The 14323-nt window shown below is 41.2% G+C and overlaps 2 protein-coding genes across 2 annotated transcripts in view; one reads left to right on the top strand and one right to left on the bottom strand.

Moving 5' to 3' along the window:
• LOC133441826 (neprilysin-like) overlaps nt 1-14323 on the top strand; it is a 466475-nt gene that overhangs the window by 324456 nt on the left and 127696 nt on the right. The gene's annotated exons all lie outside the window — the stretch shown is intronic.
• Nucleotides 48-14323, bottom strand: part of dhx36 (DEAH (Asp-Glu-Ala-His) box polypeptide 36) — a 35135-nt gene continuing 20859 nt past the window's right edge. The window contains exons 14-26 of the mRNA XM_061719493.1: nt 13763-13818; nt 13606-13670; nt 12940-13083; nt 12453-12570; nt 11448-11546; nt 7772-7945; nt 7566-7652; nt 7384-7467; nt 7188-7287; nt 7006-7096; nt 4520-4640; nt 711-863; nt 48-618 (exon numbers count right to left, since the gene is read on the bottom strand). Of these exons, the coding sequence (XP_061575477.1) occupies nt 388-618; nt 711-863; nt 4520-4640; nt 7006-7096; nt 7188-7287; nt 7384-7467; nt 7566-7652; nt 7772-7945; nt 11448-11546; nt 12453-12570; nt 12940-13083; nt 13606-13670; nt 13763-13818 (1523 nt within the window). The 3' untranslated portion in view covers nt 48-387. The remainder of the gene's footprint in view (nt 619-710; nt 864-4519; nt 4641-7005; nt 7097-7187; nt 7288-7383; nt 7468-7565; nt 7653-7771; nt 7946-11447; nt 11547-12452; nt 12571-12939; nt 13084-13605; nt 13671-13762; nt 13819-14323) is intronic.

Below are 14323 nucleotides of genomic sequence, written 5' to 3' on the forward strand. Positions count from 1 at the left end.
TATCAATTTCAGTCTCGTCAGTCAGATCATACCAAGCAGAATGATGGTAGAGTGTACTTTTATTGCACAGCAATTAGGTGGCATCGTTGAGACAAAAAGAAATCTGAAATGTACAAACAAAACAGCTACTGTGTGTATTTTAACATGTGCCGGTCCTTGCAAAATAAGAAAAAAGACTCATTCAAGTGCAGAGCATTTTCATTTTTTCAGGACAGCAGCCGTCTCCACTTGTCCTCCAGCAGCACTCTGGACAATTTTAACCAAGTAAAACCATCAATGATTCCAGCTGGATATTATACATTTTCCAACTAACACCTGTGTCCGAGGAGGCTGCACGTGATTGCAAAGGCTTTTCTCTTGGCTGCCAGTTAAACTGCTCGGCCACCTCTAGTCATTGTCGTCGTCATCGTCATCGAAGTGACTGTGCTGTCCTCTCGGGGCAGACGCCCACGCCCTGCTGGAGTCCTTGCTGCTGCCTCCGGGCTTCTCCTGGGTGGTTATGAGGTCTATGATGGCTGTGATGACGGCACAGTCTTTGGACTGGCGGTTGTTCCAGTCCACAGGAGCTGGATTGTTGATCTTCTCCTCTAGCAGGGAGTCCAGCTCCTTCTTTAAACTCTGTAGAGCACACAAAAAAGGACAGGTTAGCACAAAATCATCAAGAGAAGATGAGCAGGTGCGTTGCGTCTGGACTGTGTGCTCTGTTTTACCTTCACAAGGTAAGCGATGCGTGCTGGGGAGCTGAAGACGATCCACTGGTCCACCGCGATGGTCTCCTGGTCCCCGTCTTTCTGGATGGTGATGTCTCCGCCGAAGAACAGCAGCGAGAACGGGGACACTTCAGTGCAGTCGTACAGGAAGATCTGAGGGGTCACGGACACCATGACAGGAGTATTACAACAGATTAACACATTCAGCCACCGGGAGCGGCATCATTATGACACATTGTATCTCACAGCTATTCTGCGGTGTGGGATGCAAGTGTCCCATTAGTGAGGAGAAGCTCTGCCAGTTTGAAATGTGCTTCAGTGCTTTTGGTGTTGGCAGAAATGTCATCCTGCCCTATCTGTGAATCCTGCTAATGTGTTCCATCCTTCTGCAGTACTTAACCAACAGCTGCTTATGTAAAGCAGCTTCGCTAATAATGCCCAAAAAAAGAACATTTCTGAATACTGTGTGTGAAAGTCAATGGGACGGTGCAGATTTTATTTACATATAAAAAAAAAAAAGGGACTTCAAGCTGTGAAGATAATTGAAGGAGAATAATGACAATTGTATCTTGCTTTGCAATGATCCTTGTTTTGTGTTGTATGACGAGTTCAGCATGAACCAAGATGATGGAGATGTGGCCGGCGCGCCTGATGATTCCTGCTCGTTCTCCACACCATTTCAGCCTGTGCCCTCTAAGCAGAGGTGTCACCACGCACGGGGAGACCCACACCTAGATTCACATGTCTGATGACTCCAACGCTCACTAATAATGAAGACAGTATTGATAAAAATAACTTTTTTTTTTTTACTGTCAAACAACCTGTGGAGAGGGGGAGAAAAATCTCACAATTTCCCTGCAGGGTTCTTCTCTGTCAACACCTCTGCAACACGAGTGTTACTTTGGAAAACATCCCGTTCTAAAATATGCATCACGACTGACCTCCAAACCCCATGAAGGTACTGGTTCTGGCTCGCTACGAACCGCAAGCAAAGCCTGCTCATGTGGGTGTAGATGATCCCATCATCTCTATGCTGCAGTGCAATCACTCTTGGCGCTGTGAGCTTCATGATTTTTTTATTATTCTAGTGCCTTTAATACCATCCATCATCTTCTGCTGAGAGAAAAGCTGCTCAGGATGGGTGTGAAGGACTGCTCCATCGTCAGGGTTGCTGACGAGCTGTCAAATAGTCCTCAATAATACAGGAGCAGCACATATGACCGTCCCATCTCCGTTCCCGCCGGTCAGAACATAAGACTGCAGAGCAGGTTTTGCAGAAGTTCTCTAAAGACTGCAGTGGTGGTCAGATGAACAGAGAGAAATTATCTTCTCCTCGATGTCATCAGGGCCAAGGAGAGGATTACTGACTCCAGGGGTTCAAGCCCACTAAAACCACGGGGGAGGAAGTTTATGCAGGACAAGTACTTAAATGTAAACGTAACCGACTGGAGACCCGACACACGGGCTGTTTAAATGAGACAGAAGGGGAGCAGAGGCGACTGGCTGTGGAAGCTCGGACCCTTCCATGTGGGCAGTGAGATGCTGGACAATAAAGGTCTGTGTTGAAAACTAGCATTACAAAACTGCAGGAGTCTTCAAAGTTGGAAACTTTCCACAAGATTCAACAAAAATACAGTGCTGTTCTGAAGTCTAGGGCCCCGTCTTCTTGTTGTGTTATCAAAGTTTTGATGACATCTGTCGGTATAAAATGAAAAAACAGGAAAGTAGCTCTCTTAAATCTAGATAGAATGGACTCCTAATTGATCTGCTTCGCTCTGACTCAGGTCACACTAAACACGACTTCTGCTGGTAGTCGTTTTGTTTTGAATGATAAATATGTGGACATACTTTCTTGTTGACCGAGATGAGTTCTTTTATGGCAGATATCAACTATCACACTGGCCAATAAGCAGCCCGCCGAGTTGGTCCACCTCCAATAACATCAATGTATTTTCTGTTTGTATCTTAATTTTAAAAAAAATAAAATTGTAGAATAAACAATAATATGAACAATAAACGTTGAAAAAGTGAACTGGAAATATATTGTTTAAAAAAAAAAAAAAAAAAAAAACATGAAATTTAAATGGTGCTGAAAATATTTTTTCGAGAATATTTCTGACTACAAGAATTATTTTCTAGCCTGTGTATTCCTCCATCATGTGCAGGAACAACGGCACACTCAGTCTGAGCTTTACATCCAGTCAAATTTTTAATTTTACTATTAAGAGTTATTGTTTAGTATTCAAATTTAACTAATACTACGACAAATATGACAGTTTAACAGGTTACCATGGTGCACTCTGTGATGTTACTTTTTTGTTGTTATTCAATTATATAGTATAATATGTAATGTATTATAAGGTTTATTATTATTTTTGCCACTATTGTTACTATAATCATTATTTTCATATTATAAGGATGATAGTTTAGTATGACGTGTTCATTATTTTTAACTATTCCAGAATATCTTTAATGTTTACCCAATTATATAATGTTTACCCAAATATAAATGTGTTTGACATTTTTTAAAGCCGTTTTGGATTATTTCCACCTCAACTTTCCAGGGAAATTTGCTGGAAAGTTCCCAGAAATGTGCCACCATTTTGCAGAGCTGCAGTTGAGTCCATGTACTGAGTGTCGGCCTCCTGGGAGAACCGCATCAGTGCCAGCATGACCGATAACCCCGACTAGTGAGGGACGGGAGGTCACTGAGCAAACTACATCCCATACTTTATCTTTGTATCTGTCAAAACAAAGATGTGTATCCACCATGTACAGTAAATAAGTATTTTACTTATTTTTATTCGAGATTCTTCTATAGTAGTTTAATTCTACATGTTATCGTTGCCTTTTGCCCATCTCATATGCTACACTCTTAGATTCTGCTGTGACAAAGCAACGTCCCTCATGGGATCAGTACATGGTGTGTGTATTTCTTCATCTCCCTCCTGATGACCAGGAGATAAAAAAATGCAGGTTAAACAAGACCTATTTTAGCTTTGAAGGTGACAGATGGAGGTGTTGAAGATTTGCGTCACAGAGGTAGGGACATTTAGAAAGAGTTGGAAGGAGAAAAGAAAAAAGAAAAAGGGCAGTGCCAACAGCTCTACCGTATGAATATGTAGCTTAATGGACCACCAGAGGCAAGTGCGTCACAAGATGAAGTTTTGCGTCACACCCCACTTTACCTTTTTTTTTCCCTCTCTCCTTTCCACATACATAATCTTCTGCTTCCTTCTCTTTTACTGAACAAATAACCTTGACAATCTTGTACTCTTCAAAATCTTACTGGACAGAAATGCTCAAAAGAGGAGAAAAGATATTTTAATGTGGCCAAAAAAAGATGGTAAAATGCAGGGGAAAAAAAAACATCAAGACAAAGGCAGCAAAGTAAGAGACAAAGGCAGAGGCAGCAATCAGGGAGAACATGAAAGGTGTTTTTCTGGAGAAGGAGGCTCTCCAATAAGACATCAGTACAGAGAGAACAAAGACGAGAGATGGAAGGAGAAGGAGGAGGGGGAAATAGGAGTCTGAAGAGAACTGAAAAAACAAGTGGAAAGCAACGGGAAGAGAGAATGCCGTTGACCACCCCCATCCCCCACCTTTTTTACGTTGTGTCTGGCAGCTTTGAAACACAAGAGCCTTTGAGAGGGAGTTGAAAGGAAGCATTTTGATCAAATATTCATCAAGTACAAAGCTGGTGTGGCACCGTTGGCAACCTTTAGCACCGGTGCTTCCATGCACTGACAGGCGGCCGTCACATGGGCAGGTGTAGCATCACTACCACACACACACACACGCGTACTCACGCTGCTCGTCTTCATCTTCAGGTGGTAAATGAGCCATGTGTAGTTGAACTCCTTCTCTTCAGCGTTGACAGATTTGGGATGGATACACACCTTCCCGTCGGCCTGCGTATACACCTTCACCCTGAGAGTAACGAGAGGCAAGAGTATGTAACATTCCTGACAACTATAGAAAATCCAAAAATATATATTTCTAGTTATTCTCAGTCAATAACTAAAAAAAAATAACATGAGATACAAGGAAGTCCTTAAAAGGTATGAATTAAACGTAAAAAAAGCTTTGTGCTCAACAGTTGGAGATGGTTCGTTTTGATGAAACTGCGCCCCGTTTTCCACATGCACACTTTTGCAATCTGTGGTCAGAAGGTTTTAAAATTGGGCCGTTTAACTGGTCATTAGCAAGGCAAGGCAAGTTTATTTGTATAGCACAATTCAACACAAGGTAATTCAAAGTGCTTTACATCAACATTAAAAGCAGCAAGACAAAATTAAACAGTAAATAACAAATAAAATGAAATAAAATGATAAGAAAATAGGTAAAATAATAAAAAGCTCAAGTTGTTAAAAAGTAAGGGCAGTAGAGAACAGCAGGTAGGTATTTAATTTAGGAGTACACTTCAGTGTTTTTAGTCCTGATTTAAAGGAGCTGACAGTTGGAGCAGACCTCAGGTCTACAGGAAGTTTGTTCCACCGGTGAGGAGCAGAATAACTGAACGCTGCCTCACCTTGCTTGGTTCTGGTTCTTGGGACAAACAACAAACCAGATCCAGAAGAACCTCAGGGGTCTGGGAGCTTCATAGGAACTAACAGATCCAGCATGTATTTTGGTCCAAGACCATTCAGGTCTTTGTAGACCAGCAGTAAGATTTTAAACTTTATCCTTTGACTCACTGGAAGCCAGTGTAGCGATTTCATGACCGGTGTAATGTGGTCCAGTTTCCTGGTGTTTGTAAGGACTCTGGTGACTCGGTCGAACAGCGAACAGAACCTCTACAAGCTAACTGGTCCATACCAGTGAGCTACTTTTTATTTTTTTATTATTACAATAAAACTGATGAAAGTGCTACCTGAAAAAGCATTGCCATGTTCTTGCAGCCTCCTCCTCCTTTGTTGGCACTAATTGCTTTAATTATCAGAAGAGTGGGTATCTGCGTAGAGAAGCCTGCGCCTGCTGGGCGCTGGAACCAAACTTTAAAGAGTCGGTGTCTTTATTAAGCTTTGAAATTTGCATCATTTGTTCTTTTTCCAAATTGTGACTTTTCACAAGCCATAGATTAACTAATCCAATTAAACTCCCAGGCTTCAGTACAAAGCAACTTCAAACAAAAATAACACATTGATTATTCAAAAAAAAAAAAGGTTGAAAAGAATGTTTTATTTAACTTTTTTCCCTTTACAAACGAGTTCATCTTTTAAACGCTTAAGTCTTCAGCTAAAGAAATCTTGATGAGGGTGCTCAATCAGTTTTGATGAGCCACCTGTCACTGAGTCCATTGTTTATCACAATTTGAGCTTTTATCCATCTATGGAAGAATAAAAAAACATATCCATCAGAATTATCCAGAGGAACTGTATATTATCTTAGTATTGTCAAGCTGGCATCAACCTTTCATAAACAGTTTCTGGTTCTGAATTTTCATGGATTCAAAACGCAGGAAAAGCATCTTTTGATGCTGCGCGCTCTCAAAAACTACTATGCAAGATTGGACTTTAGTATGCACATATTATTGTTTCCATTTGTTTGAAAACTCAAAATGACTCATTATGGTTCCAGAAATAACCTGAAAGATGCTTGTAGCTTATTAATATAATTCACTTTGAACCCTTCCTGTCATCCCACCACGGAGGGAACTGAAGAGAAACTGCAACACACTCACAAAATAATGTTGAAAGTAACAGCATGTTCCAAATTAACGTGTCAGTTAGACAAGAGATACGATCTGACTGCAGAGTACAACCTGCGTGTGTCAGGCAGCAATCTGAAGAAGCAACAAAATAAACCAAAAGTGATCGTCAAGGAATTAATTCATTCCAAGTTGTTGTTCAGACGTGACATTCTGCATCTGCTCATGGCGACAGTTGTTGAGAATTATATATGTAGAGGCTAAGACCCTGGGAAATTCAACGTGGGCTTAAACCTTTCACTAAGACAGACAAAAGCAACAGCGCGCCTGTGACAGAGAATGTCTCTGTGAGTCTATCTCTTGCAAACAGGTAGCAGGCGCTGCCTGTGACAGCTGCCTTAAGGCAGACTCGTGATGACTGCATTGATCTTGAGCTGGAAAAGCACCTCCATTTTTGACAGTTTTTCTAACACAGTCTCTGCACAGCTGCAGGAAACCGTTACAAGACCCTTACAAAGTCTAAACTGAGAGGTCGTCTGAGTGATTGCAGTGTGAAAGCCATTTGTCTGTTCAGAGAGCAATAAGAGTGACTGTGCGCTTCCCCGTCGTGGGCTGTGTGGTCCTTCCTCGGACTTTCAGACTCACCCTGGCCTCTTCTTGCTGTGACTCGGTCTGATCATGGCCACTTTAGGGTACAGCCCGGCCACAATCACCGCTTTGATTAACTTCTCATTGTCTGAGGAAAAATCATTTGGAGAAAAATGTAAGGAAGACTACATCCTAGCTGTTGATTCCTGAGAGAGAAGAGAAGAGAATGTCCTACCCACCCGAGTTAACATTGGATTTGGAGTCTTTGGGATCTTTGCTGCTAACAAACCCTGCGTGCACGAGATGTTCAGCAAACTGACTCTTCATGTTGCGTAACATCTGAAAGGTAAAAAGGACAAATTATGTCTACAACTGAAGTCTGTCCTTAATTTTTTCTCCTTTTAAATCGAAGCACGTGCAATTAAGCAGGCTCACCTGGAGAGTGTTGGCAGACAAGAAGTTGTCCCAGCAGAAGTCTCTCTCAAACCTGGCGCCGCGCTGCTTGGCTTCTTCCCAGCCCTGACCAGTCCATGCATTATAAATGACTTTCAGGGTCAATTCATACCACAAAACAGGGATGAAGGAAAAGTCGGCATCGCAATTGAGGTCCATCTTACCTGGAAAGCATTGACAATAGTGAGGTGGTCGCTCTTGGAGTTCCTGGACAAGACCCTTCTCCTCATGTCTGCCATCTTCTCTTTACCCTAGGATGCACAGATTTATTTACGTTTGTGAGACAAGAAACAGTCCGAAGGCAGAAGGCAGCATTGTGCTGAAGCCACTGTCGATGCAAGCTTTCATGTCTGCGACCGTGGCGCCCTACCAGTGGTATGAAGAAAGGGTCTTTGAAGCTGAGAGAAGCAGCGATGGTCAGTACAGGGTCCAGGCATCCCAGCAGGGCTCCGAACAGGATGAGTTTGCCGATGTGAGGCTCCACGGGCAGGCGAGCCAGGTGGAAACCGAGCGCTGTGAGATTCTCTGAATGGTCCAGGGCGTTCTAATGCGACATGGTCGCAGCATCCACAACAAAAGGACATGTTCTCAGTTTTCAGGCTTGAAAGAACCCAAACTCTGTTGTTCAGTAGCATACTAACAGTGTACTTGTGCAGTCAGATCTATACTAATTTGTGCTTTCTAAAGCTCAAATTAGGAGCAACATTTAAAATGTTTTTGTGTATTTTAAACATTTGTCATTTTATCTTCTTAAGTCTTGTCAAATATACTGGCTTCTTTTCTAGTTTTCCGGTCCTTAATCTCCCCCTTTACTATATGGAAAGCCACCAAATATCCTCATTGGAACAAGTAGATTAGCAAATAATCACTTGGATTAAAATGGACCCCCACAGTGAGCTCACGTGTTAGTTATTTGATCTGGATGCAAATGAACTTAGCTCACGTCACACACTCAACTCAGCTATAAATATGACATAATACATTCAGCAACTGCAATTATATCTTAGTTCAGACATAAAAACAATCTTCACATGCTCAGCAAAATGTAGTTATGCAACACATCGGATATAAGATGAGTAAAAGGAATAAAAAACAATAGATACAGTATGTAAAGTGGCACTCTTGTGAAGAGTAAATGCACAGACTGAACCTTGAAAACTCACTTTTCATTTTTATCCAGTTTGAGAATAATATATATTCTTTTTTATTTTTAAAGTAACGTTGCCAACTAGTATATATTGGTGTGTAGTGTGTGACTTTTAATGTGTGACCACATTCATCCCTCGCTGCAACACTCCATGTCCTGATCTGCTAAGTTGCATTCAAAAGCAGCTGTGAGAAAGAAAATTACGTGTAGCTTCAATATTCAATATTTGGGCTAAGACATGTTAAACGACGACTCCCCGAGTCGACAGGGGGCTGCTTTGTTTACTGGAGCTGCAACGTTGACATAAAAGGATGAGGGGGAGATTCTCTGCAAGTAAACACTGCACATCCTGGCACTTTGAATGCAGATTCTTACAGACGGGTTTTTTAGAGAAACTGCCTGTGTGGAGTTATAACTTTTCAGTAGGTGTCGCTTCAGTGTCGCTCAGGACACTTTTCCTGCCGCACTTTTAAAAGAGTGTGTCCTCAAGTGTTGCAGAACTGCCTTTGAACGTGTTCTGAGGAGCTACACTTTAATGAGCCGTGAGGTGAAGCTGTGATCTCTGAGGTGTGAGGGGCTGATGATTTTTCTATTTGCTGTTTGATGCCTGAACAATCCTCAATCTTGGTGATCATGCAGCATTAAGATGACTTCTGAGAATCTGTAAGTCTCAGCACTTGTTACATCAGTTTTTTTCTTAAGGCTTTTTGTTTTGTTCATCTACATTAGCAACAGTTGCACTTACAAACTGAAGAGTTATGCACATGCCCGGCTGATAAATCCCATGTTATGCAATTGTAATCCCTTTTCATATTGATCAAGTAACACAGTATAGTTGTTTTGATTTGTTAACAGCTTAAAACTCTGAGTTTGTTAGTTTATGCAGCCTTGAGCTTCAATGGTCTGTGTGCTTCAGTGAGCACCATTTGCCCTGTCCCATCTTGAAGCTCCTAGTGCAATTACTTTTATTGACTGCTTCACTGATTGTAAACCTCTTATAATATGTATTATTCTTATTTCTCATTTTTGTACAATGATAGCTAACCTGAAAACTGGGTGCATGAAAGTTTCACACAATTTTGAGCCAGATTCTGGCGCAGTACTAACGGCAATAAGCCAAACTGGCTGCCGATGGAGGAGGCGTCATGTAACACAGCGTCCCTATTTTCTCTTTTATGCCTCCCCTTGAATTTCTCTTGAAATGTCATACTCAGATAATGTCATCGTCAAAAGTTCATTAAAAATTTGGGCCTCTTTTGCACAATTATCTTCCAATTTTAATCTGCCCAATGCATATTTGTGCAGATATTGGCAGGCCAGAAACTTTGTCAATAGGCATTTCCCTGGCTCTCCCAATGTCCCCACGACCATCATGACTGATACTATAACGGAAATCCAACCCTTTTCCAAGGGCGCAATATCAAAAACCTAAACCTAACCTCTGTAATATCTGATTACCCTCGCACAGCTTGGACCAAGGACCTAAATGCAGAAATCAGTGATGAGCAATGGCGGTCTATCCTGAAGCTCATTCACTCCTCATCAACTTGCACGAGACATTGTATCCTCCAGTGTGATGTGGTGCATAGAGTAGACTGCTCCAGGAGTAAGTTGGCCCGAGTTTTCCCTGGAACTGACCCAAACTGTGTAAGATTAGGGTTAAGGTTACGTCCAGCTAATCTCACTTAAATGTTTTAGATTTTCCCTTCCTTATCTATGTTTTGGGATTCAGTTTTTTATTCACTTTCAGCTATTTTATCTGTTGCAGTTCCTGAGTCCCCTCTGTTTGGGGTTCTCCCTGACACACATTCCTAGCCCTCCCACTTTGTGGAATATGTAGCGTTCATTACATTGCTGGCCAGAAGAGTGATTTTGATGCGTTGGAAGGATCCTCGGCCTACATTGGATAAAAGATGCCCACTCCTTTATGAAACTGGAAAAAATAAAACCTACCTTAAGAGGCTCTGACAATAAATTTTCTAAACTTTGGCTGCCCTTCCAGGATCACGTTATGTCCCTGACGCTTGAGATGACCCTGTAACCACAAGATTTTTCCCCTTTAAATTTTTTCTTTCACCTTTCTCTTTTTCTAGTCTACTTGCATCTTTTATACCAACACAGTGTACCTATTTTTGGGTCTGTTTTCTTACATCTTTTCTATTTCTTAATAACTTAATATACATGTACATGTACATACATATGCACTTTGTGTGCATTATGTACACACACACACACACACACATACATATATATATATATATATATATATATATATATATATATGTGTATGTGTGTATGTATATATATATATATATATATATATATATATATATATATATATATATATATATATACATACACACACACATACACATATACATATATATATATATATATATATATAGTTGATAAATCTTTTAAGAAAAAAAAAAGAAAAGATGCAACTAGGTTTAGTTTATTTTTCATAAACAATTTCATGGCAAATTGGAGACTAATAAAACCGCTTTGATGAAATAAACCTTCACTTCTTTTGTGTGGAAAAAATAAATAACATTTAACAGAGCACTCAAATAATTAGTTTGAAAGGTAACTGCGTTTGCTGATTTGCTGAGAGGCCGGGACGTCAGATTAATTTACTCTTCTACACAACTCACTCTCCCATTGACTCATTTCAGTCACTCTGAATATACCACCTTCTTCATTGCTCTGATTGGTCGGAGCGCTACCCAACTGCATGCAAAGGCAGTTTATGAAGCAACCGTTGGAACCGCCTCTTGGATCGGGATGCCCTGTGGGTCCCTTCCAGACCCTTCATCTTTCTACATGTTCTATATGGCTCTGATCCATCAGGCTAGTTCTTAAGTCCATCTCACTCATTTTTTGGAGGAGTCATCTTTACCAGGTCTGTGAGGTTCTTGATGGCGAGGTGGACGGCCTTCTCAGTGGGAGGGTCCAGTGCCTTCTCCAGGAATCGACTTATTGACCCAAGCTTCAATATCTAGAGGGGGCACACATCACATTTCACTTTAATCATTCATAGCATTCATCATTTACACTAAATGATATACGGCTTTGTCTGAGATAAAGATGTAGCAGTTCATGAACTGCTCAGATTGTTGTTTACAAGAGCCATATAACATTACATATTACAATACATTCTTCTTTAAAAGGCTGGGAACATAATTTATGTGATTCTGCAACTATTCACTTTTAATTAAAGCACATCCATTTCCACATCAGATACAGACATTAAATACACCAACCCAAAGAGTAAAAAAGCAACAGTATCTACAGTACAGTGGACAAGTAAGGTGATACTGGAGTATCTGTGCATTAAAGAGTCCGCTCAGCCTGTTGTCTGCCTTTCTTTCACTTTGAAGATGGTTTGATGCATTAGTCTGCCTTTCATCCACCAGCTTCACAGAAATCAGTCTCAAATACATTTCATTAAACTGGTGTGAGACTCATACAAAACACACATTCAATAAAGCTACTGGAGAGAACAATCACTGCAAACACTAGAACTGTGTGAACTTTGGTTTTATGTTCCATTAGGAGGGGTTAAAACATTTTTGAGTGGAGTGTGAGGATTCAAAACAGAGTGCAAAAGGAGGAGGCGGAAGAGGAGGAGGCGGAGGAGGACGACAACTGTTCATGTATGAGAATGAGGCCAAGAAGAGAAGTGATTATATTGTTTTGAAATAGGAGGTAAAAGCTGGAGAACGAGGGGTTGTGTAAGTATCTCCAGTTGTCATTAGACATGAGAGGCTGGAACAGTCCTTGCTTCCCCTCCTCTTTGCTCAAAAACTCATCCAGAGTAATCCCGTCCTCATGGAAGCTCCCCAGCCAACACCCATCTATCACCCTCTGTCACTGTCCGTCCTGCCGTCCCCCATAAACACACCTTTATTTGCAAGCAGAGCTCTTCTAGCGGCGTCCTCATAATTTCAGGTAATTGATAGGCCTCCAACAGGCTGGCCCTGAGCCCATTGTACAGATGATAGCACTTTCCTGGACACACTCTGGATGGGCAGGAAAGAAGACAGTTGGCGGGGAGAGAGAGGGGAAGAGAGGTTGCATGTTACACCAGTCCTGTGACAAGCGCTTAATTTGAGAAATCAGTGAGATGAAACTGCACACAGTAAGCAGCTCCTGCTAATTGGGTCTTGCTGCACTTTGATGTCAGCACCATCTAACCGAACAGAGGTGTCGAGTTGCAGGGTGGAAACGACCTGGGAGTGACTACATTTTGCCTCCCTGTTTACACGTGAAAAAACCATGATGGAAAAAACTAAGGAAAAATTATTCTCACCAATAAACCTTATGTACCCAGAGGCGCGGGTGCAAAGCGCGTCCTCATTAAAAACATATCAAATAACTCGCACACACACCTGCCAGCGCGCCCTTTCCTCTGTTTGGCGTTGGCCAAACTAACCCACTCCGCCGTCATCGTGCTGATGTTGTTGTTGGTGTCGAAGTTGGTCTCCTTAATCTTGCCTCCGTCTATCACATAGATGACGTCATCTATGGTGATGCTGGGGGAACGACAAGGAGGAGAAAGTACATGGAGAGGGGGAAAAAAAAAGGGAAAATAAGTTCAAATAAGGAAAATATGAAAAAAAAAAACACTTCAAAGCCGTCGAGATTACTTAGTTTAGAGTCTTATACAAGCAATCATTCAAATGTAAAATAATGACATAAATCACAGCTTCATAATTGACCCAGTTTGTGCGGGTGTCGGGCTCCTTCAGCGCATTAACAAATTGCCTGTCACAGATTTCCAAGCCAATGTGACGACATTTGTAATCAATCCAAGACATATATGCTAATTAGCTGCAAATCTGCTTTCCCCTGGTAATGACAGCGACCCGCAGTATTAACATCAGCACACAAACACACACACACACCCCCACAAACAAGAACCTTGGCTGTGACGGATGACATCACTCTTTATTTATTTAACTCGGCCAGAGAAACAACAGAAAAACAAAGGAAAAAAAAAAAACACTCTAAAAAAGAAATAAATCAAAAGGGCTGAAACACAAACACATACACACCTGGTCTCAGCTATATTGGTGGCGATCACAATCTTTCTGACTCCCGGGGGAGGTCTTTTGAACACCTGAGAGTGTTTGAAGAGAAAGATGAAATTGAACATGTCTGTCATTGAAAAGGAAATATCAGAGAAAGAACGACGTGCAGAAGGATTCCCACCTGTGTCTGATTAACGGTGGGCATTAGGGAGTGCAGAGGGATGATAACAAACCTGTCTGGAAAAAAACAGATAAGATCAACCTTTAATGATTCCCACAGGGTGGGAATTCACTTATTTATTTAAATCAGGACAAGAAAGAAAAGTCAAAGCACCAGTTAGCAAGATAGTTTCACTTGAAGGGGGTGTGGTTGTTCAAACATGTCTATTTAAACATTTACAACTGAGTAAATGAGGTCATTTATCAGCACTGCAAATCCAAGCGAGGGGACAGCAAGACAAAGGTCTGTGACAGAAAACAATAATTTAACTTTTTACCTTGAATTATATTATTTTTATGCCACTTTGTAAAACAGGATCATCTTGTATAAGATTAGAGAAGGAAAAACACAAACATCAACGTATGTGTGAAAGGGGGATATCCATAATGGGCTAACCCTAAAAATTCAAAGCATTTTAACTTCCCGTCACTACTATCTTTAACCCTGTAAATACGAACAGTTTCAGTTTGATATATCAACAGGTTGATCAGGGATCAGGCGGACAAATCTGGACAAACCCAC

The sequence above is a fragment of the Cololabis saira genome, chromosome 4 (assembly GCF_033807715.1).
Source record: "Cololabis saira isolate AMF1-May2022 chromosome 4, fColSai1.1, whole genome shotgun sequence".
Classification (NCBI taxonomy): domain Eukaryota; kingdom Metazoa; phylum Chordata; class Actinopteri; order Beloniformes; family Belonidae; genus Cololabis; species Cololabis saira.